At 43.8% G+C, this 23,849-nt stretch overlaps 1 protein-coding gene and 1 long non-coding RNA gene across 7 annotated transcripts in view; one reads left to right on the top strand and one right to left on the bottom strand.

Annotated features, from left to right (window-relative positions):
- The window catches only part of FBXW7 (F-box and WD repeat domain containing 7), a 155,866-nt gene that overhangs the window by 29,898 nt on the left and 102,119 nt on the right, over positions 1-23,849 (bottom strand). The window contains exon 1 of one of the 6 annotated variants that reach the window (XM_015861325.3): positions 1,788-2,152. The exons of the other annotated variants lie outside the window; for them this stretch is intronic. Coding sequence (XP_015716811.1) covers positions 1,788-1,925 — 138 coding nt within the window. The 5' untranslated portion in view covers positions 1,926-2,152. Of the gene's footprint in view, positions 1-1,787; positions 2,153-23,849 lie in introns of those variants that run through there. 6 annotated transcript variants of the gene reach the window in all.
- LOC146761033 (uncharacterized) lies at positions 1,066-6,257 on the top strand. Its single transcript, XR_014945299.1, has 2 exons — positions 1,066-1,560; positions 2,771-6,257. It is a non-coding gene; the product is annotated as an uncharacterized LOC146761033 (long non-coding RNA).

The raw sequence follows: 23,849 nt of genomic DNA on the forward strand, positions 1-23,849 counted from the left end.
TTTATTTTAAAGTTGTAGTATGACAACATTCATGGAACTGCAGTAAAACCGACCCAGAGAGGAACGGGCGTTTTCACCAAAAGGGAAAGGATGAAAAGCAGTAAATCTCGCTCCCGAATGTCACCCGCAATTAAATCTGATCAAAACCAAATAACGAGCAGGGCAGCTGCTCACAGGGGAAGCCGGTCTGCAAAAATTATCAGAGTGATGGAAACCAAGGAAAGCCATATTTATCCAGTCAGACAAACAAGGATTACTTTCCACGTATTTGGGTAATCTGTAACTGCAGGCTCCTGGACCCAGTGAGACGCTGCTACGCTAAACAGTTTGTGTGGGTTTTGTTGCTTTATGTTTTGAAGGAGCGATGCACTGGAGCACTTCATCCAGCAGAAGGATACTTAGTGCTGCTCACATCTGTCAGCTGCAAAGCGCACCAGCTACCTGTGCAACAACTCACACTTCCATTTCAGCATCTTCCTTCCCCCCCCAGGCCCCCCCAATGTCATATTTAAGATACAGGGTTTAAAAGTATCTTATGTACGACACCGATCTGATACTGTGTTACGGTACATTTATTTAACCATTTTTCACATCAGTCCACTGCCTACAATTAAAACCAAATCAAAATCCAAACAGGATGGTCCACCTTATTTTGCCTTGTTGGTTTTTTTTCTTGGTTTTTTGGGGTTTTTTTTGTGTTTTTTTTTTCACTTTCCCTACCCAAACAGCCATTGCAGACAGTGCGGCCGGTTACAGAGCAGGGAGCCGGAGGGCGCATCCCTCGCACCCCGCAGCCGCACACCGTGTCCCCGCCGTGCCCACACGGGACGGCGCGGCGTGTCCCGATGGCAGCACGGAGCAGGACGCCTCGGGCGCTGCCGAACCCCAACCTCCCTGTGCTGCTCGTATCCCCAGCGCCCGGGAGGAGCAGCCCCGGGGCTTCCCCTGGAGACGGGCTGCGAGCATCGCCGCTAAACCAGCAGCACCGTCTTCCGTCGCCGTGCCAGGCCAACCGCCGGCAGCGTACGCGAGAGGCTTTTTAGCACGGGCGGACTGTTCAGAAGGGGCTTTTGGTGCGGAAGGGCACTACCTTGCCGACAGGCTCCTATCGCTGCCTCTCCGGCTCGCAGCACAGACACACGCAGTTTCCGGGAGCGCACCTCACTATAGCACCGAGTACGGAGCCCGCAGCGCGGTGAGCGGCCACCCGGACCAACTCCTTCGCGGTAGCAACGGCAACAACGTGCGATTCTTACGTATGGTTCCACGGCCGTTCGCCTAACGATTTCAACGATCTCTTTCTCGTCTTATTTTCCGGCATTTTAAGGAACTTTCCCCTCGGGTCCGCCGCACGGGCGGACTTTCGGCATCTCGGGAGGCGCTACGCAAATACGCGTGAAAACCGTCATTTAGCACATGGAGAAGATAAAACTTTCTCCGCAGCCGGGAGCTCCGGCGACGAGACGCGGCCAGGGAAGGCATTGCTGCAACCACCAGAGAGGAACTGCGGAAGGGCTGCGTGTCCCCGCGAGCACGCAGGCGGCCGCCGGGAAAGCGCAGGTTCCCTCCGACGCCGTTCGCTGCGATAATTGGGATTGCGGTGCGGGTGGAGGGCGGACCGGCGCGGCGGGCAGGCGGCATGTAGGCAGCATACAGGCGGCATACGGGCGGCATGTAGGCAGCATACAGGCGGCATACAGGCAGCACGAAGGCAGCGAGCCGCCCGCCCCGCCGCGTCCCTGCGCACTGCAGCCCTCGGGCGGGGACGCGCGGCGCGGGGTACTCACTTTATAGAAGATCATCTTGAGGGTGCCGTAGAAGCCCATGGTGTCGGCGCGCTTTCCCTTGCGCGTCCGGCGGCCGGGCAGGCGCTGGCAGTACAGCCCCTTCTCCGGCAGGTAGCTCACCGCCTCCCGACCCGACATGCTCGGCCGCGGCGGCGGCGGCGGGCACTAGGGCGGCTCGGCTCGGCTTGGCACGGCACCGCTCGGCCCGATGCTGCACGGCGCGGAGCCGGCTCTCTCCCGTCTCCCCTCCCTCCCTTCCCCCGGCTCCCGCCCCGTCCCTCCTCCCGCCGTCCCTCCTCCCTCCGCCCGCCCCCGCAGCCGCCTTGCCGCGGCACTGCGGGCCGGGAGCTCCGCGCCCACCGCCCCTCCCCGCGCCGTCGGGGCCTTCCCCCGAGCCCGGCCCCGCGGGGCTCCCGGCGGCGGCGAGCGAGCTCGTTCCCACTAATGATAATGAGCCCGCCGCCCCCGGCTCGGCCGTCGCTCTGACACAGCTGCCTGCCGCGGACACCAATTAGTCCTTCAAAAGTGCGGTTAATTTTAGAATTATTCGAACCGCGCTACAGTTTGCCGGGGGATGGCGGGAGGGGGGATAAAAAATGCAGAACTACCCTCTCCCGGCTAAACAATAGACCCGACTGGCCTTGAGGAGGCCGGAGGTGCACCAGCCGCATCCAACGATTGTGTAACGCGGGCTGCATCGCGACGGGCCGCATTAGGCAGCGGCGGTGCGGGTTCCCAGGGACGTCGCGCCGCCCCTGCAGCGCCAAGAGCGGCCCCAGGGTGGGAGGGAGCGGACGCCCCGCTGCGGGAGCCCTCGGGCAGCGCACCTGGTACACAGCGCTCGGCCCGCACCTGCGCGCCCCTACACGCCCCTACGCTAATACTCGAGGGTAGGGAAGTTCTCGGGCCGCGGGTGGGCTCTCGGCTACCTGCAACCAGCACGGCGGGTGAGTTGCTGAAACGATATATTCCGTCTCGTGCAGTTTCCCCTCGGCCTGGTTGCTGTTCTGCAAAGTTTTCTGTCTGAGCGCTAAAAAGGAAGCGGTGCAGAGCATCCCTGGAACGGGAGCTGAAGGTGCAGCGCTGCCCTGTACTGTCCGTGCTGCAGCTGGGGCTGCTCGGCTGCCTCGAGCGCCAAACACGGAGCCTGTGTCTGTTGGCCTGAGGGGAAACCATCTTCTCCATCACACAGAATATTATGAAAAAAAGTAGAGAAAACCACATATCTAACAGAGAGGAACTGCCTTCTGCAAGATCCTGCAGCCTACTCATCAGTACTTTAAAAAAAACTCATCTGTACTAAGACTTTATAACAGCTAAGTGCGCTCGCTGGGTGTTGGCACGCAGCACACCAGGCGCTGCTTCTGCAGTCCTACCCATCTCCCGGCCGACGCAGTCCTCAGCCCATTCCATCTCCCAGGGAAAATGGCTCTGCCCATCAAATCTCGGCATTTACGCCATCATCCATTAAACTGCAGTGCTGTATATTTTATGAGAACAAAATGGTCTTGAGTTGACTTCATACTTCAGATATGGAGAGCTGTACACATCCCTAGAGACTATTACCGTCTTCCTTTGCTCGCACATCACACGCAAAAGGGAAGGAAAAAGCCATAGGCTGCACATACACATTAAATAATCACAGGAAGCAAATTAATACCCAAATCATCAGAGAACGAAAGAAGAGAGCACTACTGCACTGGGGATGTGGAAGTACTTCATCCACAGGCACACCCAACTGCCTTTTGTTGAGTAGCCCACCTTTCTAAGAGCAAAAATCAAACACTGCATATGGATCTCATGGAATATTCCCTATAGCATTATCGCTCTTTACTGTCCACCACCAACAAATCCCCATCAGCCTGGAGGTGATGTTGGCAGCCCCTGGCACAGCAACACTCCAGTTGGGTGCCCACTCCTCCCTAGAGTGCCCACCCGCCTCAGCAGAGATCGGCATTGGGAACACACCAGGATGTCAGTCATATGGAACAGCATAAGAGATGATTGAAGGCCTTGTGTAAGTCAAGGGGAACTGACCCTAGCATGAATCTGCACAGCACTGCAGGTCACACAGCTCCACTCTGCACCACCTTAGAAAACGGAATAGCAGACAACTGAGCCACTGACCCTCAGACACTTCTGGGAACCCAACAGCAAGTAGCAGAGAGGATGCATCCATTTATATCTTTACTGACATTTGCAATAATCTTTACTGCAGGAACTTAATATGCTCTAAGCATACGTAATGGTATCAAGTAAATGCTCATCGCAAATTAACATACAGTGAGGATAGCTGGACTTTATAAAACAATTTCAGAAAATAAATCAAAAGTTGCTGCATTTCCCTACTTGACGTATGCTCCATTTCAAAGGCAGCTCTTATTTTGTTACAGCTGAAGATAACTTTTCAAGTTCCTAAAACCCCAATCAGCACATAATTTGTGACACCGAGATAAATGCCCACACCAAAACGACACAGTTTCCACTGGACACAAGTCCAGCCTTATTTCCCGTCATACTGCCAGCTCCTAATTAATAAATATTCACATCATCCAATTCTTTTCCTGTTGGCAACATTTCTAGCACCTTTACCAGTCTGTCATGTGGCATGCTGTAATTAAGACCGTCTATTCCTTCTAATGAAAGACCAGAATGAATTACAGAAATCACCCGCAGAGCTATATAATCCCCAGAAGAACAGAGATTATAGTGCAACAAGCCAAAGAGACAACGTTTTTGGATTTGGGGTTGGAGAAACATCTTGGAACGAAGAGGTCTGGCTGTGGCAATGGACAGTTGGCATTTTGGGAGGACGCCGGTGCTTAAACCAGCAAACACAAAACATGTTTGCATGCATAATTGGCATTTCACATACACATATGTGCCTTCTGCACACAGAATGCGCACAGGAGGAAGTGCGGAGCAATATGGTTTGGTATCTCCATTAATATTGGTAAATGCATCATTCAAGACAGTGCCAGAAGGGATTCTGTGTACTGGGCACATTTAGCAGACATTTAGCAGACTGCCTCCTTTAGAGACATTTCAGAGGGATTTTTGTGTGGTGTCTAATAGGATTGCTTTTTTTTTTTTTTCTTCCACCCCGGAAAACCAAATGCCCTAATCAAGAGGGGCCAGTGCTTAGCTGTATATGATTTAACCCAGTGACAGCAATGAGGACCCAGGAAGGACAGTCAGGCTTAGTTATTTTCCCTTATTCAGATTTGAAGCAGCCTAGGTTTTAAGCACTTCCCTTCTGCTCCGTAATCGAATTAGGGCAGCTGCAGCACTCGGCACTTTGTCTTCTATATTTGACCTCTCCATCCGACCACATACTTCATTTAATTTGCCAAATGCTCCCATTCAGGCAAGAATCCGGCCCCACAGAGAGGTACTTATGCCATCTGCTTGAGACATTTAACTGCAGCTCGGGCTCTTACACACGTAGGTGTGCTGCACTAAGCACCACGCTCAGTCAATGTGAAAGGCAGATGCTACAAGTCTGACTCGTGTGAAATCCTGACAGAGGAGGGGAAAAAATCCCATCCTATAGTATATGTTAAACATGCACAAAGTAATTCCTCTACAAAAGGGAACTGCTATTATTGTCAGATGTTTTTTAAATGCATTATGAGATGGGCCAATGGGAACTTGAAAGCCAATGTTTTTGTGGTTTCATTCAGTTCAGTGAAGGCCAAGCAGACCTTACAGCTGTTAATGATCTAAGATGCATTAGTGGGCATCCTAAGCACAGAACAGGAACAAATTTTAAGGTTAAACTTCACATCTGTAAGCAGAACGAGATGCATGTTTTAGGATGCTGATGAGTTCAAGAAAATATGTGAATATCCAGCAAAGTGAAAGGATGCAGCACAGGCTTATAACATAATTTACCACATTGCTGTCACCAAACATTTGTGTAGAATGTGTAATTACATTAACGATGTGACAGCACAGACTTAGAGAAATTAATTTAAGAGTGCAAGTTTGTGATCAACAGCCATCATCCTGGGCAAGAAGCAGGAGGAAAATGGACCTCAACTCCCTGAAATGCAGTTTAGATGGAGAAATTTATAATCCATTTACTCATAATTTCAGCAGGAGGCTCAGCGTGGATCATACTCACAGGTATGCCTCAACAGAGATACAGGCAAATTCAAGCTCACGATCTCATGCCGTGCAAACCCAATCACTAGAATACGGACCAGTAATTCATACTTGCAGAACTGAGGGACTTGAAGTTTGAGAAGAAGCGAGGCAAGCAACATCACATGAGGCAGGAGGTGCTACGAGAAACAGCACAAAGCCTTCAAAGGCTTACTTAAATGCAGCGGCAAGGACGCATTACAAAGTATAATAGGTGTTACTAAATTGTTTTCCTAATTGCATAATGTTTCTTGGCAAAGTATTTCTGAAAACTGCAGTCGGACTCAAGTTTTCCATGTTAATATTATTAAATTTCTACACAAAGTAAGGTACCGTAGTTCCTAAAACTGTAAACAGCCTTTATATTTTTGGCTTTTTTCTCCCCAGGGATGGAAAAAGGGATAGATAACAACTGAATATTAGATCAATATTTATTAATAACTCCTGATTCTATGAGAATAGTATGAACTTTATAAATATCACTTTCAAAGGTGTTATATCTTTGGCAGACATTTCCCATAAACCATTCCCTTTTAACATTTGCCTTTAAAAATAATTTAAGTTTTAAATATTCTGTGATAGGATTCAAAAGGCATACCAGCTAATGGCCACAAAAATAGCTTTGAGAAGGATTTATACATGAAGTGTATGGAATAGACTTCATCATTAGATATTTAGAATAAACTTCAAATTACATTTCAAGATCAATGAGACTGCAAAGACAGGCTTAATGTAATAAAGCATCCCCATGTCTCCAGCAGAGCAGAACTCCCCTCTGAAGGTCATTTGTCCTGTCCTCTGCATTGGTTGGGCACAGAACTTGAAACATCTGCTTAGATTATTGGAAAGGACTACAGCCACAGCTGTCACACATCCATTTACTGAGGGGACATTTGCACATACTGTTTCCTGGTGACAACACCAGCTCAAGCTGTTCCAGCATCGCCTGTGCATTCCCCTTCCCGTGCAGCACTCACCCTTGTGTTTCTGCAGGCACGAACATCTGCAAACTGGGTAAGTGAACTCACGCAGACTGAGGAGAACCAGTCAGTACACAAGCACAGGGCACAAACTTTGTGAGCCAAATACACCACTGAGAAAAGGCATGTGGAACTGCAACTCGCGTGTCCCATGCTGAGTCCATAAGCCTGTTATTTACACCTAGAGGCACTGGTCTTTCTGCTATAGCTGGACATGCATTTAAGCCAGCACAGGCACTAAGAAGGAGCCAACCTCTTGCCTACAGCTGCCCACGTCCATGGGGGCACCCTCCTGCAGGCCATTGCAGCAGGCAGTACATGGCTGTGCAGTGTAGCAGGGTGGCAGCTGGCCTGGAACAGCTCTGGGGGCTGTTCTGCCCCAGGAGAGCTACAGCACACATTTGCCCAAATACAGTCCTAGGTGACAAGGTAAGGGACTGCAGTTTAGGCTTTGTCCTCCCAGAAAAGGGGGCTGTGTTGTTACCAAGGAGCAACTCAGTTGTGTTAAAACAACATACTTAAGCCTCTGTCAAATAAAAATGGACACAAAAGCATTAGGGTTTTCCCACAAAACAAGCACAACAAGGTGAACTGCAGGCTGGGGGTAGAATGTCAACCTTCCTTAAACGTGTCATGTTAAAACTCCAGGGAGCTAGTCTCATTAGAACTGTGTATTATTTCACTGGAAAGCAAAACAAGACATTTTCTTCCCAAAGCCTTTTCTTTCCTTGTTAAAGAAAAAGATAGATGAAAAAAATATCTGTGGAGCTAGGCTTCACGATGCTTTTAATTCCCTGTGACAGCAACTGCATGCAAGTTACCTACGCAGAAATCTTGTATGCTTTGTTTCAAAACTGGGAAAACTCTCACATAAAGATTTTTCATAACACAGACTGCAAGGAGCAGAATTAAGGTCGCTAATGCAGCCTGCACTTTCGCATACCCACCTGTTTTCTGCACAGTGGGAACATTATGAGTTTTTTCTTGTGTTTTGCCTTTACAGAGCATTAGCACATTATTCATTTTTCAAAGGAAGAAGGAGGTATTGCACATAATGCATCCTGCAAAACATTCGCTAATGGCAGCAGATCTCAAGAACCGCATCTTCATTCATTGTACTCCTATTAAAGTTAGCTGTAATCTATTTATTATATCATTAAACTTAATATATTGCAAGATGAATTCTATTTATAGACACAGTAATAGCTGTGTTAATCACTCAAGTTCACATTGAGCGGGCTGTGCTGTGATGCAGCAGCAGTCATGTCAGTGAGCAAACACAGGTGGCCCCAGCCCAGCCAAGTGATGCTGCTCTGCAGCACTGTGCGGCCCTCACCAGCCCTGCTGGGTCCCACCTGCAGCTGGGATCAGGCGCAGTGCTGCACGTGGGCAGCCACCCAGGCTCCAGGCGTGAGGCTTGGGGCATCGCAAAGGCAGCAGCCTGTGCCTCATCGAGCGGGCATTTATCTCGTCACTCTCTACAATATCACCCCTGGGCTCCATTTTTAATAATTTCATATGACCGTTATAATCATTTCACAGATTCTGCTGATGCTGAATGCCCCAGATGTAGTCCATAAAGTTAGTTAAACATGTGCCTGAGACATTAAATCCTATCTCCTATGCACGAAGCACAAGCCCTTCTCGCTGACAAACGTACCACATCCACAATGCTAAAAATAAAAAATAAACAAAAAACCAACAGCCGTGACTTCCTTTTTTCAACATTTCAACAGCAGAACGAGGTTGATTTTGTTTGCTTGTGTTGATAAGAATGTTTCCAATTAAAGGAATGTGCATTCCTGCCTTTGATCAGCAACAGCTCGAGCACTTTCACCCAAATACAAGCAAGTTGGGAAATCGCCTTTGCACAAAGAAGAGGTCAGCCTGGACTTTGGGGGGGATATCCAAAAAGGTCTGTGCTTTGCACTGAATGCAAACAGAGCGCTGGTATCTACTGTTCATTGTCTGATACGTTTCCTATTTTTGTTTTCATGGGAGATAGCTTAATTTTGATTGCCAAGGGAAGCATTTGGCTTATCTGGCATCGTATGAAGAAATCTATTTACAAAACAGTTTCTGACTCTGAGTTCTGTAAGAATGATAAGGGGTTAGTGGGGAGCCCCCTTCTACTGACAGAAGAATTCCTAGAATTACAGATCACACCAGAGGGTTTTAGAAAGAATTTGAAGAATAAACTATTAAAAACGTCAAGTTTACTTTCCTGGCTGCATTACCTACAGACAGTATAAAAATTACAAAACCAAGCATTCAGGAGAGCTGGAGACACAGATGTGAGATACCTTCACTTCTAAGAAGCTGCCTGCTAAGACAGCCCTGGGCACAGTGCATGCTAAATAAGACGCAGAATCTGTGGAATAAAGGTGTCTGATTCATTTAAGATACACCGTTACGCACTTGTGCACATGGCCTCAAGTGCACAAAGGCAAACCTGCAAATACTTTTGGCAAGGCATCCTGCAGGATTTTATAACGTAGAAGGGAATGCAGTTCTCACCCATATTGCTTGGCACCAGTGACTCCCCACTCTCTTTGCAGGGGTGTGGGACAGCATGGGCTCCCACAGCCCACAGCCAGACCCTGGGTAGCACTGCAGTGGGATGCTGCCTTCCTTGTCAGTTCTGATCGCAGGGCTTTACACTCATGATTTTCCTATACAGTGCCCAAGCATCATCAAGGGCACATCAGGGCTGCAGGACATGAAAGATATTTGACTGCTGACAGCCAGAAGCATGCCTGGTACATGTAAATGGTTGCTTTTCTACACACAGCTGTAGCTGTACTGGGGAGCACCACCTGTGTTTAGAAGGGTGTTGTGCACATTGCACCTGCTTGAGACAGCACCTCTCCTGTGCACAGCCAGGCAGAGGGAAGGTACCAGCACTTCAGCCTCCTGATGCTTGTCCATGGCAACCTGAGGCCTCCCTGGGTTGTTTTCTTGCCCCAAGTGCATTCTCCAGGTTGTGGGAATAGATGGCAAACCCCTGCAGAACAGAAAGGCATGCCAAGCATGCCGGAGTCACACCAGGCTCTTTGAAGTCTTCCTAACCCACTGTCATTAACCTTACGCTGTGCCATTTTGCATCAGAAGGCAGCTACCAGGCTAGGAAACCTGCTCAAGCTAAACAAACTCTTCCTTGAACAGGTGCTTGAAGTCTAGAAACCAGATAGCACACTTGTCTGCCTCTACAAGAAATGCAGCACTGCATAATTAAGGCTAAGCAGTCTCTCATCCAGAAGAGAAGGCTGAGAATCCTTAAACAATCTCTTCTGCACTGAATCTATCATAACTTTAACATTAAGGATAAATACATCTATAGTCTGGCCCAGAACAGGTATTGGTAACAGAATCTCACATAAATGCAAAAGGTATGAAATCAGGTGACATGTTTTGTGGTATTTAAATAATATTTCCAAGAAGTGATATGTAGTTAAAAGTCTAAAAACTACAGCATATAAGAAAAAATGTACACAGCTTGCCATTGTGGTCCAAGCTTCCTTTGGAAAACCACTTTCTTCAGTAAAAGCTTATAGCTTGGGAAAGGCAGCAAAATATTTACACTTTAACTTAAAAAGGCAACTCAAATAACTTGCTTCTACTACAAACAGAAGTTGCGCGCTGCAACCTCTCCATATCTACAGACTTCACATATTAACATTTCTCTGAAACTTCTGTCAACTTGTCAGGTCAGTGTGATGCAGCCAAAGAGCTCCCACACCAAACCCATTCACTGCAGGATAAACAACAAGTAGGTCAGCTAAACTGCAAGTTTCAAAACCCAGGAATTTCTGTATTTATAGACAGGATGAAGTAAATTAGAGATTCCAACAATAGTTGGCTTTCATTTGCAACCACAAAATTAGATGGCAACCGGAGTTTTAAAAAAGAAAGAAATGAAACTAATGAAATAGTACAAAGCAAAATGTCTAGGAATACAGGAATAGCCCAAGTCACCAACGTGACAGGCTGTGGGGGGAAGCTTATTCTTGGCATCATAATGAAAAGTGCAAAATATTACAAACTGTTATTTGAAATTAGTGCACGAGAAGGATTAAAGATACTGCAACAAAGCCTGTGCACAAGCATATCCTACTTCCTATTCTTTCTCTTTTACTGAAAGCAGTTGCTAACACAATGTGACTAGCTCTAAGATTGCTCAAGTTATGCTAGAGATGTTCTGACCAAACTCTAGGGGTTTTTTGCCCACTTTCCTTTTATTACTGCATTTCATCTCTAATATTTAATCCATGTCAATCTGGTTTATGTATGCCGGCTTTCCTCACAGAAATGGGAAAAGAAACCCTGCTACATATGTCGCATGCCTGCTGATGTTTCAGGGAAAGACAGGATGAAAGTGGAAAACACGTAGGAATATTTGATTTCAAAGAAAAATCTGGGAAGAACTCATTTCCTGCTTGTATAAATACATTTCCCCATTAAAATTTGATAAAAACAGTCTTAATGGAATACTGCAACCTCATTCACGCTTTTGCATAAAGTGATCTAAACTGGCAAGAACAAAGTTTAAATACACTTCTTCCCCACTAACTGTCCACAGCTTTCTTAAAGGCCTGCAGGGACCGGTATGACTCATGCCTATGCTGTTCTTCAAACACTCTATTTTAAAATGCAGATTTTTTTCCACTAGTCTATTGTGCTATACAAGCAACTGCAAACTGCAAGAGACTAAAATTAGAAGACAGACCACTATTGCCAGGGGGATTAGAAACTCTTAGGCTGTGCTGATTCAAAAAGCTGAACTGGTTGACCACTACGAGGGAATCTTTTATGTTGGCTTCTGCTACATTTCTGGCAAACTTCACGTGAAGTCTCTTTTGGCTACAAATTATTTGAAGTCCATGTATTTAGGAACAGAGAATTGTTTCCGGATTTCTGTGTAACCCTGCTCTGAGTAACCTTCTTATTTTCTGGAATGCCACCAAAAAACAATCTGAAAACCAAAACTGTACAGTGACACTCTTTTCATGTGCTTTATGAAAAGCCTGCTAACTTTTACTGATTCTGACAAACAAAAACTTTGGTAGAAAGCTGATCTAAGAAACAGTCAGTCTTGAGTTTAGACTGAGCAATCAACCTGCCAAACTGCAGAAGATACTAACCATGCCTGTAATGTAGAGTAGCATTTTAGGTACAGGAGGCTGTTGGGTTAAAAGCTAGAACAATAAGATAACTTTCAACTGAAGACAGAGATGTCAGTCTCCTTATCAGTCCGCTCCTTCAAAGAGCCATCTGAAATTTTCTTCCTTTCAGACAGACAGCCCTCAGATTTGTGGCAAGATGTGTGGGCTATAGTCAGAATTCACCACATAGCTGCTCTCAAAGAGGTATCTTCCTAACAGAAAATGTGGGTAGGCTTTGTGCTTCTTTGTACAAAAATACTGAGGGGGAAAAAAATGCTTAGTACTTGATTTGCCATGTCACAGAAGACATCAAATGTATCCTACCAGGTGAGAATATCAAGAACATTTACACTGACTGGAATTCGTGCACTTCCCTGCTAATAACTATTTACATTGCTACATCATGTGCGTCTCGCTGAAGAACAGATTTTTTTCTCTTTCACCAGGTGGACAGCTGGCGGATGAGTTGCATGCTGAAAAGAGCTGAAGAAATGTGTGTAGTGAACTGCGATAGCTGTTCAGTATTATACACTAAATGTCGAAAAGAAAAAAGAGGAAGAGTCAGCACAGAGTCCACACTGATCTAAAACACAGGTCAACAGTTCTAAGACATTGAAAATCCAATTCATTTCCCATTTCCAACTTTCAGGGGACATCTATTACAACCTAAAAGGTATCCAACTTGAAGAGCTATGATCCTAAAGCTGTTCTCCAAGCAGAGGCAGGGTACACCAAGGTTAAAGAGATGGCTGTAGCAAAAGAAATCTCATCTCAGAAGGAAAAAGAGTGAGAAAAAACACCATAGTACCCACCCCCACTCCCCATCCCTATATGTTTTAAGTTTTTTTTATTGCAGCAGAAAGCGGAATTCCAACTTACAAGTTTAGCAGACGCACAAGAAAGATATAAGAAAACCAGGATAGCAGCCCGAGGAGTATTCATACAGTCTGTGAGAACAAACAGCAAATTGAATTCAAGCCTCTCTCTTTGAAAGCTACTTTCTTTATCTACATCTGGCAGTTAGTATTTGTTTAGTTTTATCTCCATCTATATATACAAACAAGCAAAGTAACTTCAGCTTCTCAGGAGAACTTGTCCACAGGCATACACAGCACCTACAGAAATAGCAGCCAATGGTTAAAACAGCGTTAATCTTTTCTCCCTGCTAGAGGTATTCTTTCCTGCTCCTCTGGAGCTGCATCTGTCATTCGAATTTGCAGAATGACGTACAAACAAGCCCCAGCAACCAGCCAGCTGACAGAGTCAAGAAGTGTTCTGAGGGGAGTCTGAAATTAGATGGACAAAGGTTGGGCCCCTGCTATGGATCTGGCTTATGCTCTGTATCAGAAGACTGAAAACTGTCATCTACATCACAGCAAATGTGGTCCTGCCCAATGAAAACTCCAGTCTGAAAGAATTTATCAACTGATTCTTTCCAGACAACACAAGAATTTCAGGAATGCAAATTAGCTTTCTATCTCTGACAGGTCTTTCTAAACCATCTACCAGTTCTTCCAGCTTTTCATCTCCCCAAAACAAAATCACCACCCGCAGAAATACTCTGGAAGAGCATATGGGAAAGAATAAATTTCCTTGTACTCAGATGTCAAGCACTAAGTACACCCCACCCAACTTCCCCCCCCCCCCCCCCCCCCCCCAAACCAGCATTACAGCCTTCAAAATGTTTTTAACTGAAAGGAAAAAGAGAAGCAGCTTGCAGTGGTTTCCATATAATGCAATTATACAATCTCCTGTCTGTATGGCTGCCAGCACTGAATTGCATTATTCCTATTGAGGCCTTTGGAATTGAGGTGAGAATATTATCTCGATCTTCATTAAACTAATAACAGAATTGAATATATTCGCTTCTTTGTGTTAAACTAATTTTAGGAACCTCCCATTACATTTGTTAGCACTTTTGAGGGGTGATCTTGAAGTTGGAAAAGAAGAGAACAGACAGCTCAATGTGTATAATAAGGGCTTGTCAAATAACATCAATATTCCCCAGTAGTAAGGTCACCAGTTCAATAAATGACTTTGAGATGCAGCAGAGATTCCATCTTACTGGGACAAAATGGAGTGAGAGGCACACAGGCTGATGGTTTAACCAGGCTACAGCAGCCAAAGACTAAAACTTGGCTGGGAAGCAGACAGTTTCATGATACCATTTCCACCTTTGCGTTGTAAAAAAGGCCCTGGGGTAACAGCTGGAAGCTGTAAGTTTCCATATCCGAGCCTCCTTGCAGACCTGAAAGGGTGACTTTGGACTCTGTCAGTAAAAAATTGCAGAGAAAAATCTTTGAGAAGAGGAGGCTATTGTGATTTTCCTAGTTTAAAACTCATTTTCAAAGCTAAGGGAAGGTGACGATAAACAGCTAAACATGTCTTACCATCAGACAATCCTAGACCAGAGGTCTGCCTACTCTGGAACTGTTCCCATGTCATCCACCACCTCCTAATGAAAAATGCACATCTCTCTACTAATCATCTTCACTGTAACACAGCAACTCTATGTATCTTTCATAAACCAAGTAGTCAAAAACAACTCTTGACACAAAAAGACACGGGCACATCCTCTTTTGGAGATAGCTTTACCAGAAGAAGAAAATACAACTCCCTCCTTAACCTAGTTCAATCAGAAAAAGCTAGGTTGTTTTATACAACTATATATAGAAGCAGATCTTTGGCAATAAATGCATTTTTTTTTGCTTAAACTTGCTAGGAAGTGATGATATGAGCAGCTTAACTGGCAGATCTGAAACAGCAGCAGCAGACTGTTGGCAGGATGCACAACAAATACCTGGAAGTAGCCCGAAGGGTGGCAGTTTATTCAGCCAACATAGCTGGGTTGGAAGAGGATGTTCACAGAACCAACTGGTCAGATTCAGAGGAGCCAAAAAAAGACACTTGATTCCCTATTGGTAGGATAAGCAATCAAAGTTAATCAGGAACTTGTGGTGCTGCTGAATTTTAAGCCAGATCATATAAATTCATGTCCATGATGCCTTAAACAATGAACCTTTTTTCTCCCGAATTGGGTACCTACAAGTAAAGTTAACTTTAGAGGTTGGCTTTCTTTGAGAAAAGCCTGACTTATTCCGACATCAAAAGATTCGTAAGAAAGCACAGTTTGGTTATTATTTATCATTCCAGTTACAGGACCTTCTCCTGTACTGGCTGTTCCCAATTCACTGGCACATATGAAAATCTACTGTGTCAGGGCAGACCAAGACTCCACAAGTGCTTTGCACAGATAGATACACAGGTAGCACTGCTAAAACACATTTCATTTATTCAGTTCAAAAAGCAACTTAGTTGAGTAAACAAGTCTTCGGTCTGCTTATTCTTTTATTTTTATTTTTTAAAAAGAGTCCCAACTTCTGTTTCTAGTACCACTGCATGTGACTTTAACCACCAGTTCACAGGACAGATATGCAAGAGAACATATTCTGTTGAGAATTACATAGTAGTAAATACACTCAGGGTCAGCACTTAGCTAACAGCAACCAGCTGCGGTGAAGCCTTGGGCTGGTGGTCCCCTGCTTTCAATTTAGAAGGCAGGCTAGAGAAGCAGCACAAGGATTAATACAGGCTAACAGCTGAAGTACAAGCTTTTCCAGAGACCCTGATACGTGCGCTGGCTACCCACATGTTCTGAAACTCAAACCACAATGATTTCCCTACTATTGCTTAGGCCAAGCAAATGAAGCCTGCATTTCCATTCTGCAGGCATAAAATGATACAACAGAGAAACAAAGTCTAGTAACTTCTTATGGATTTGTTTGAGAGGTAGTTTTGGTTTCACCAGATGAAAGTTTTTCCATCAAGATCTGAGTCAATCAGCTCACATATTACTCATTACAAGCATTTTCACCAACTTTAAATTTGAGAACCAACTGACTTTTGTTATGAAAGATATGTAATCAAAAGTCACTGACAAAACACCTACAAGCCTCAAATCAAAGGCAGGCCTTGCACTGCAGCACCAGCTCACTACATCATTTCACTACAGAGCCCTTTTCTCCCAGCTACACTGGCAACAGCCAAAAATCGCTAGGATAGGGCAACCCACATGCCAAGACATCTGTGTTACTTCTGCAGCCCCAAGCAGCAGTTCCCACCCTGCCCCAGATGTCAGCAGGCTTATCTCAGCTCAGTTACCCATTGACCCATTCTTCCACAGCCTCCTGTACCCACCAGCAAAGCAGCTCTCATGCAAACACCCCTACCCCTACTGCTCAAGTCAAATAAGGCAGTCTGGCAGAGCCTTACTAGTTTAAAACATCCATTTCACTTTGACAAACAACTTTGCCAGCAGATTTGAGAAAGCATTTCCCTAAAACAGAGGGGTTGTGATGAGCTTACTCAGGCAATAACCTATCAGCTTAGGGAGGTGCTTATGAATGACTGCAGTGGTGCAGACTAAGCCATGGATTTTGCAGAGATGCAGCTGAGGGGAGCATCAGTGTTTTCCTTCTACAGTCACGCTGTGAGAACAGAGCATCCCACAATCAGCTGGAAGAAATATTATCTTAAGCTGCTACAGCTTCTTGTTAAGAAGAGATCTGTGTTCTTTGCCAACAAAAGTGCTCTTCCCACAGCTTAGCTGCAACCTAATGATGGGTTTGGTTAGTGTAGATATTGCAGGAAAAAGTGGGACTCTGAGACATGAGCCCTTGTGGCTACATCAGCAGAACTGTTGTGCAAATGATCCTTTCTATGAAAAGTACCTTTGCAGAACTGATCATAGTTGCAGGCTTCTTATGTAATTATACAATTGTTTTGCTCTCATGAAGGCACACTCATAGACCACGAGTCTGCACGTAAGTTATGACAGATGACCTCTGAATATGCAATGAGAAGTAATATATTAGGCTACAACACAGACCGTGCTTTGGTATAAATATACCAAAAAGACACCAAAACCTTAAAAAAGCCTTATCAGCTTCAGGACACCTACAAGATGACTTAAAGGATGCCTTTAAAGGCTGTATCTGCAAGCTTTTTCAGAAATACACTCGTGCAAAAGTCTGCAATCCTGGGAGGGAGGGCTGAAATACACTAAAAGGTACAAAGCAGAAGACACTACAAAGAATATATATACATACATATTTTAAACTCTTGTTTGAACACCTGATTTTTATTTTTTAATTTAGAATCTAACTTATTGGCCAATTACAGGCCAATTTTTCTCCCACCTGTTTAACAAGGTCTTAACAATAAACCAATTACTTGTTAAGTTGCTGCAGACCTGACATGAAAAATTACTTACTTGAACACAGTAGGTCAGTTTGATTAAACATTTTATCAGTAAAAACATGAGCTTCTTTAAACACAGTTTTTCTTTTATTATTTTTGCTTTTTTTATTTGTTTTTAAAGATGACAAAGCTCCTCTTACTCCATAAAAGATTTCCCTCCATTTTAGCTAGGATCAGTTTCTTGAGCCAAGAGGTGTGCAAAAGGCAACTTATGCAAATATTTTTATATAAAACCTTACAGTATATTAATTGCACTGGTAGCTTTACAAAAGAAAGTTACTTTACTGATAACTGGAGTTTACAATTTGATGCTAGTGTTTAAGCAATACGTAAGAACTTTGCCATAAAGATGCATAACATGCATTCAACCTCAACTAAAAATCAGAGACAGCTAACACTTCTTGTGTTTGGAAAAGGAATCAAGAAGAAAATGATGTGAAAATAATTAGCTTTACTTTTGATTACTGCGAGTAAATAGTTCTTAAACTTGTTGTTAACCTACGTAATATGAATTCAAGCACTGTTATTTCTGTTCCTTTAGTTTCAAAAACAAACTGCAACTTTTCTCACAGAACACCAAAAGCTATAAAGACAAACAAGAACTGGAAATGCAATGAAGCAAGTAACACCAGCATAAGTCTGAAGTTCAGTATGTGCTTTCTCAACATCTCTTTTTGATCCATGCCTAGCAATTTTCTGCTATTTTCTTCAGACTGCATAGAACAGAACACTGAAAAGTGATTATACGTCCAAACCTTAATAAAAACTCAAAATCCACAACTCCATTGTATTTGCAATTACATTTTCCTCCCACTTACAGGATAGGAAAGACTACAGTTTTGTATTCATGGTGTTCCAACCACTATGTTTTAAGTTGTGGCTTGCTGTAAATAAGTTATTTGCCAACTAGAAGTGCATTATATAACCTTATATTTGAATTTAAAAAGAAGACATTTTTGTTAATAAAATATTGCTTTACCTCAAAAACACTTCTAGAAGCTTCATGTTTTTAAACAGTTAGTGGTTTTCACTGCAAAACAGATACGGTGGCCAACAACTTATGTCACTCATCTCTACAACAAAGACAAAAAAAAAGGCAGCAGACCAGATTCCCTGCTGCAGTTTCAACTCAGCTCAAGTTCAAACAAGAGAAGAAAAGGTCTTTGGGGAAAGAGGCTGCTTAAAAAAAAAAAAAAAAAAAAAAAAAAAAAAAAAAAATCACTGTTTTGGCATCAAAGCTTCATCCATTTGCCAGGCCAAGATGCACGCCTCCAGACCATAATGCCAATGGAGAAAGCAGCCGTACCTGACTGCGGTGGTCCTGCAACACTCCTGAAGGAAGGAACCTCCACCTCCACTTCAGGATCACTGCATTTGGAGCCAGAAATAAGATGAAAATGACAGCAAGCCAGGACTGCCCCATCACTGGCACCAAAGCGATGTTACCCTGCTTTCTTAAACCACCACCATGCAACTGTTTCCACAGTCAGGATAAATTACATCCTAAGCTACACACTGAAACTCCCTCCCAGATCTTCCATTATAAAGATAACACCTTCTGACAAAACAGAACCGAACTATTAAATACCAATTTCTCTCTATATTTTTGAATGAATCTTCTCTTCTTCAGCGTGAACTATTGCCTTGAAACTGGTAACCCAAAGAAACAAGCTCCTCAGATGCTTCTCTACTTCTTTTTAATCATATTACTGCCTACAGACAGTTATTATGGGACTCTTCCCTCTTTACTGTAGAAAGCAGAATCTGATTTTGAACAACCAAAAGCATTGTGAAGATAGTACACAGTCTATGCTGTTTCCCTTGCCAGGGGAACATATCAAACAGAAAACTTCTGTCAAGAAGCACAGCTAAAATGTTCATGGCCAATACATGGTATTTAGCCAGCTTTTGTGCACTAACGGCTGCACAGCTGAATAGCAAATCTTACTGCAACCTTCTTGCCAGGAGATTTAGCCCTCCTAAGAGCTGGGCTTTGATGCATCAGAGAGGAAAGGATAATTCTTGTATTTTCTTGGGAAACAATGCAATTGTGATTGTGAGACATACTTGTCTGAATTAGATGCATAATACCATGTCTCTTAAGAGACATTCTGAACTTCTAAAGCTTGCCTGCCTGTGATAGGAGCTATTAAGGAGTCTGCTTTAATGGATAAGCAATACGACAACTCCCACAGAGGATCAATTGGTGCTGTGTTGAAGGATTGAAAGTGCAGTGCTACCATTGCGCTTGCCCTCAAAAAGGCAAAAAAAAAACCAAACAAGCAAAAAAAACCCACCATGGCTCTCATTGAGATGCCTGTCTAATCTTCATTGAGAAATACATGTGTGAAAATCTGGAGTTCCTATATCTCTTCTGAAAGAATGTACTGCAATTATTCATTAACAAGACCTAGTGTAGTCAAAAGAGCTCTTGCCATGCAAATTTCAGCCACCATTTTGAACCTGGCTGCAGTGAAAAGTTCCCTTGACGGAATATATCACTGTGGTGAAGCAGAAGCAACAAGCTCACCAAGTTAAGCAGACAGAGATCCACTGCTCCACCAGCCAATATGGCATTTGTTTTTGTGTTAGCACTGATCTGAAAAATGACACATTCAGCCCCAGACTACTGCTGGCTCTGAGACATCTTGTTTTCTCTTAAGTCCTGACAACCTGGGAAACCAAACAATTGTTGCTCCCTCCCTTGAGGTAACCAGTAGCCTGCTGACCAGATTACCAGGGAGCATGGGTACCCATTGACCAAGTGTCATACCAAAATCCATTATCTGCCCAGTAAACCAAGCCATCTGATATACACATACCATCTGATCAACAGGACATGCTGAAACAGGAAATCTCTATAACCAAGAAGGTGATTCTCTTTCTCCTTTGGAAGCAACTGAAACCACAATGGCTATTACTTATAAATTCCTGAATAGATAATCTTTTCAGCTAACCAAAATAAATCTAATACCCATAGGTTCAAGGTCTCAGTGAATCAGCACTGCAGCCAACTGTAGTTTTACTCTTCCTGATACTTACTGCTCAAACTACTGTTTACCAGAATAAGTGCTTTCCATTATTTGCAGCTGACATCTGTCGTAATAATTTGCCTGTCTGTTTCTCAAATAGTAGATACGTTTGTATTTCTCATATTATCTTCAGATGGAAAAGAGTATTTATTTCATTCAACTTCCTACTTTGAATTAAGGCCAGTTTCAGTTTTTTATCTACACTGTTCTCAGATGAGAGCAGCCTTGGGGAGTGGAGTTGGGGTTGTGATGGATAAAAAGCTGGACCTGAGACAGCAGCCTGCACCTGTAGCCCTGAAGACCAACTGTATCCTGGGCTGAGCCAAAAGAGAGGTGACCAGGAGGGAGAGAGAGGTGACTGTCCTCCCTACTCTGCCCTTGTGAGGCCCCATCTGGAGTACTGCATCCAGGCCTCGGACCCCCAGCACAAGAAAAGTGTGGGGCTGTTGGAACAGGTCTAAAGGGGAGCCACTAAGATGATGAGAGGGCTAGAGCACCTCTCCTATGAAGAAAGGTTGAGGAAGCCATACTTGCTTAGCTTAGAAAAGAGAAGGCTCCAGGGAGATCACATTGTGGCCTTTCAGGACTTGAAAGGAGCATATAAGCAGGAGTGGAACCAACTTCTCACACAGCCTGATAGCGACAGAACGAGGGAGAATGGCTTTAAACTAAAAGAGGGGAGAATTAGGTTAGATATTAGGAAGAAATGGCTTATGCAGAGAGTGGTGAGGCTGTGCTATGTCCTATCCTTGGAAGCAATCAGGGCAAGGTTGGATGGGGTCCTAGGCAACCCTGCCCACAGAATAGAGGTTGGAAACAGATGATCTTTATGGCCTCTTCCAACAATAATCATTCTATGATTCAATGATTCTACGACTGAAAAAATAAGTAAGTAAATAAATAAATGCAGCACCAATGTAAAATTAGACAAGTGCATGTATGTCAGCATATGGCATACGTGACTGTCACAACGCTAGCAAGTACAGTTACTAAATACCTTCCCTTCGAAACTTTTATGTTGCTACAGGTTTAACTTGCCTGGCGGTATTTCCACCCGCTCTACCTCTGAGCATAATTCTGCTTTAACAATACACATTAAGGACCAAGATTGTGGCCATTTCATGATTATTTTAATTTGCCTCTCATTTTTGTAGAAGGTTCCCTAATTGAATTGAATACTAAATATAAAAATGATTAATCACTGAAGAAACACTGAGCTCCTGACTTCAAAGTACAGCTGGTAATACAGACTTCAGGAATGGAGAACCAAAGCTTCTTCTTAGCTGTGTAACCACTAGGCTGATTTGTCCAAATCCCAACATACCGAAGGGTCCATCAGCAAAGTTCTGTGTAGCAGAATATCCACAACAGAACGGTTAAATGCCTGTGTTCCACTACAGAAACAGACCAAAAATGAAAAGCTTCAGCAGGGCATTCTCTGTTGGCAGTTGACTGACAGCTTCAGTTTTGGCCATGGTTTGTAAGCACAAGGAGGCATCCAGTGCAGGAGATCAAGGAGGACCTCAGTACGACAAAGGCAAAGCCATATTGTCTCAAAATGCACTGCAAGTTTCCAGTTATTTCCATTCTCTCTGTGAAAACTTTGAAGTGTTCTCACTCAGTTGCTCCAAATTTTGATTACTCATTACACTCTGATTTCCCCACTGTTTTCAATTTCCATAGAAAATTACACCATTGTTCTTTCCCTGAAGGCTTTAACAAACTTCTCTGAAGTCAGTATAAAATACCTTTCATGGGACTAGATTCTGGATTGAACGTCATTCTACTCAATCTACAGCATTGTCTCTTGTCTTTCTTTTAGTCTTTAAAGCAACATCACACCTCTGAATATCCCGCCCACGAGCTTCATCACAGAATCCACATGTTAAGAGTCTAATGGAAAAAAAAATCTTTTAATCTGTTCAAAACTGTGCGTCTCCTATGAATTCCAACCACCAAGCATTAACCAAGCGCTAAGCACAGGTGATACGCCCATAAATATTATAATAATGCAAAAGAATTTTCTAAGCTTTTCAAAATATTTAAGGCAGAAATGTGCATAAGACATTCCAAAAGGTCATCTTTAGACAAATTCCAGGACAGAATTCTTCTCTCCCAGGTATCAACCGCCTGTGATCACAAATTCAAAGATGATGTCACAGACCTTAATGAGATTTTTTACCTGTATCACAAGCATCATTGTTTTTATATTTAGTGTAAAAAATTTATCTAGACATTTTGAATGCTTTTATAGCAAAAATTTAAGGTGCCCATTGGCTAAATATTTCATCTGAACTACTTTCACACGTGAAGAGAATTAAAATTAGCAATGAGATTATGTCATGCTTATAGACACCCATACTTAGACGATCAAGTTCCCTATTACCACCTATCCACAGGTTGCAGTAAAGTACACAGTGCTTTCTGCTGTGCAAGAACAAGCCACCAAACTTATTGCAAAGCTGCCCTTCCTGGCTAAATACTAAAAAGACTTCAGAAACAAACTTGTAGAATGTTTTGTTTATCTCAGCTTGTCAATACACTTTAGAGGAAGCCTTAATAGTTTCTGTATAGTAAGTATATCATGGTGCTAGCAAAGTACTCAGCATGGCCAACAAGCACATCTGGACACTACACAGCTTTTGTACCACATACTCCTCCACATTTAGCTGCACCAATGGAAAACACTACTGCTCCTAGTAGAGAACCAAAGGAACAATCCTGGGAGGGTTTTTAAATTCACATTAGGCAGAATTAGCTGGGTTAGCTCAAATCACCCATTTAAATTGGCTAAGCTCTTCCGGCTGATTGCCCTGAAGTCGGTATGGGAATGCTTATGAAGTGCTCTGCCAAGGCCATAGATGCCACTGACAGGGCAAAGGTGCAGCTATGGGAAGATCAAGGTTTCCAGCAGCAAGGGCTCCTGCCAAGCAAATAATTGTCTACAACCTTCAGCTTGTGACTTTTAATCAAAGTAGCAACAACTTCACAAATAGTCAGAAGAGGGCACTCAGAGTGACAGAAACGCTTACATCTGCTCTACATACACCACATACAGGTGTTTGCTGTGACTGGCTTGGCCAGCTAAAGACGTTTTACCCTCAGGTATTCTACCACCCTTCTGCAGGAGGTCACTGACCTTACAGTTCCACTGCTCTTTCATCTCCTGCATGCAAAAAAATTACCACGTAGCTTAAATCACTTAATAGCCCTTAAAACTTAACTAACTTTGCCTAAAGCAAATTAGAACATTCACAGCATCCCTGTTGCCAGCAAAGCTCAAGGGAGGGAAGAATTTTTGGAAGAGTTTCAGCGCTGGGAAAAGAGGCATAAAGGAAGAAGATGGGTGGAAGGCATAGGTGTGCAAATAAAGCCTCCAGCCAGAAAAGCAGGTTTCAGAAGATGGCATCAGCTCATCTGTTCATAACCTCGTTTTTTGCTTTTATATAACAATGATAGACAGAGGCACAAAACCAAAATGCC

Source organism: Coturnix japonica, chromosome 4 (assembly GCF_054131305.1).
Source record: "Coturnix japonica strain WE chromosome 4, WE-NBRP24, whole genome shotgun sequence".
Lineage (NCBI taxonomy): Eukaryota > Metazoa > Chordata > Aves > Galliformes > Phasianidae > Coturnix > Coturnix japonica.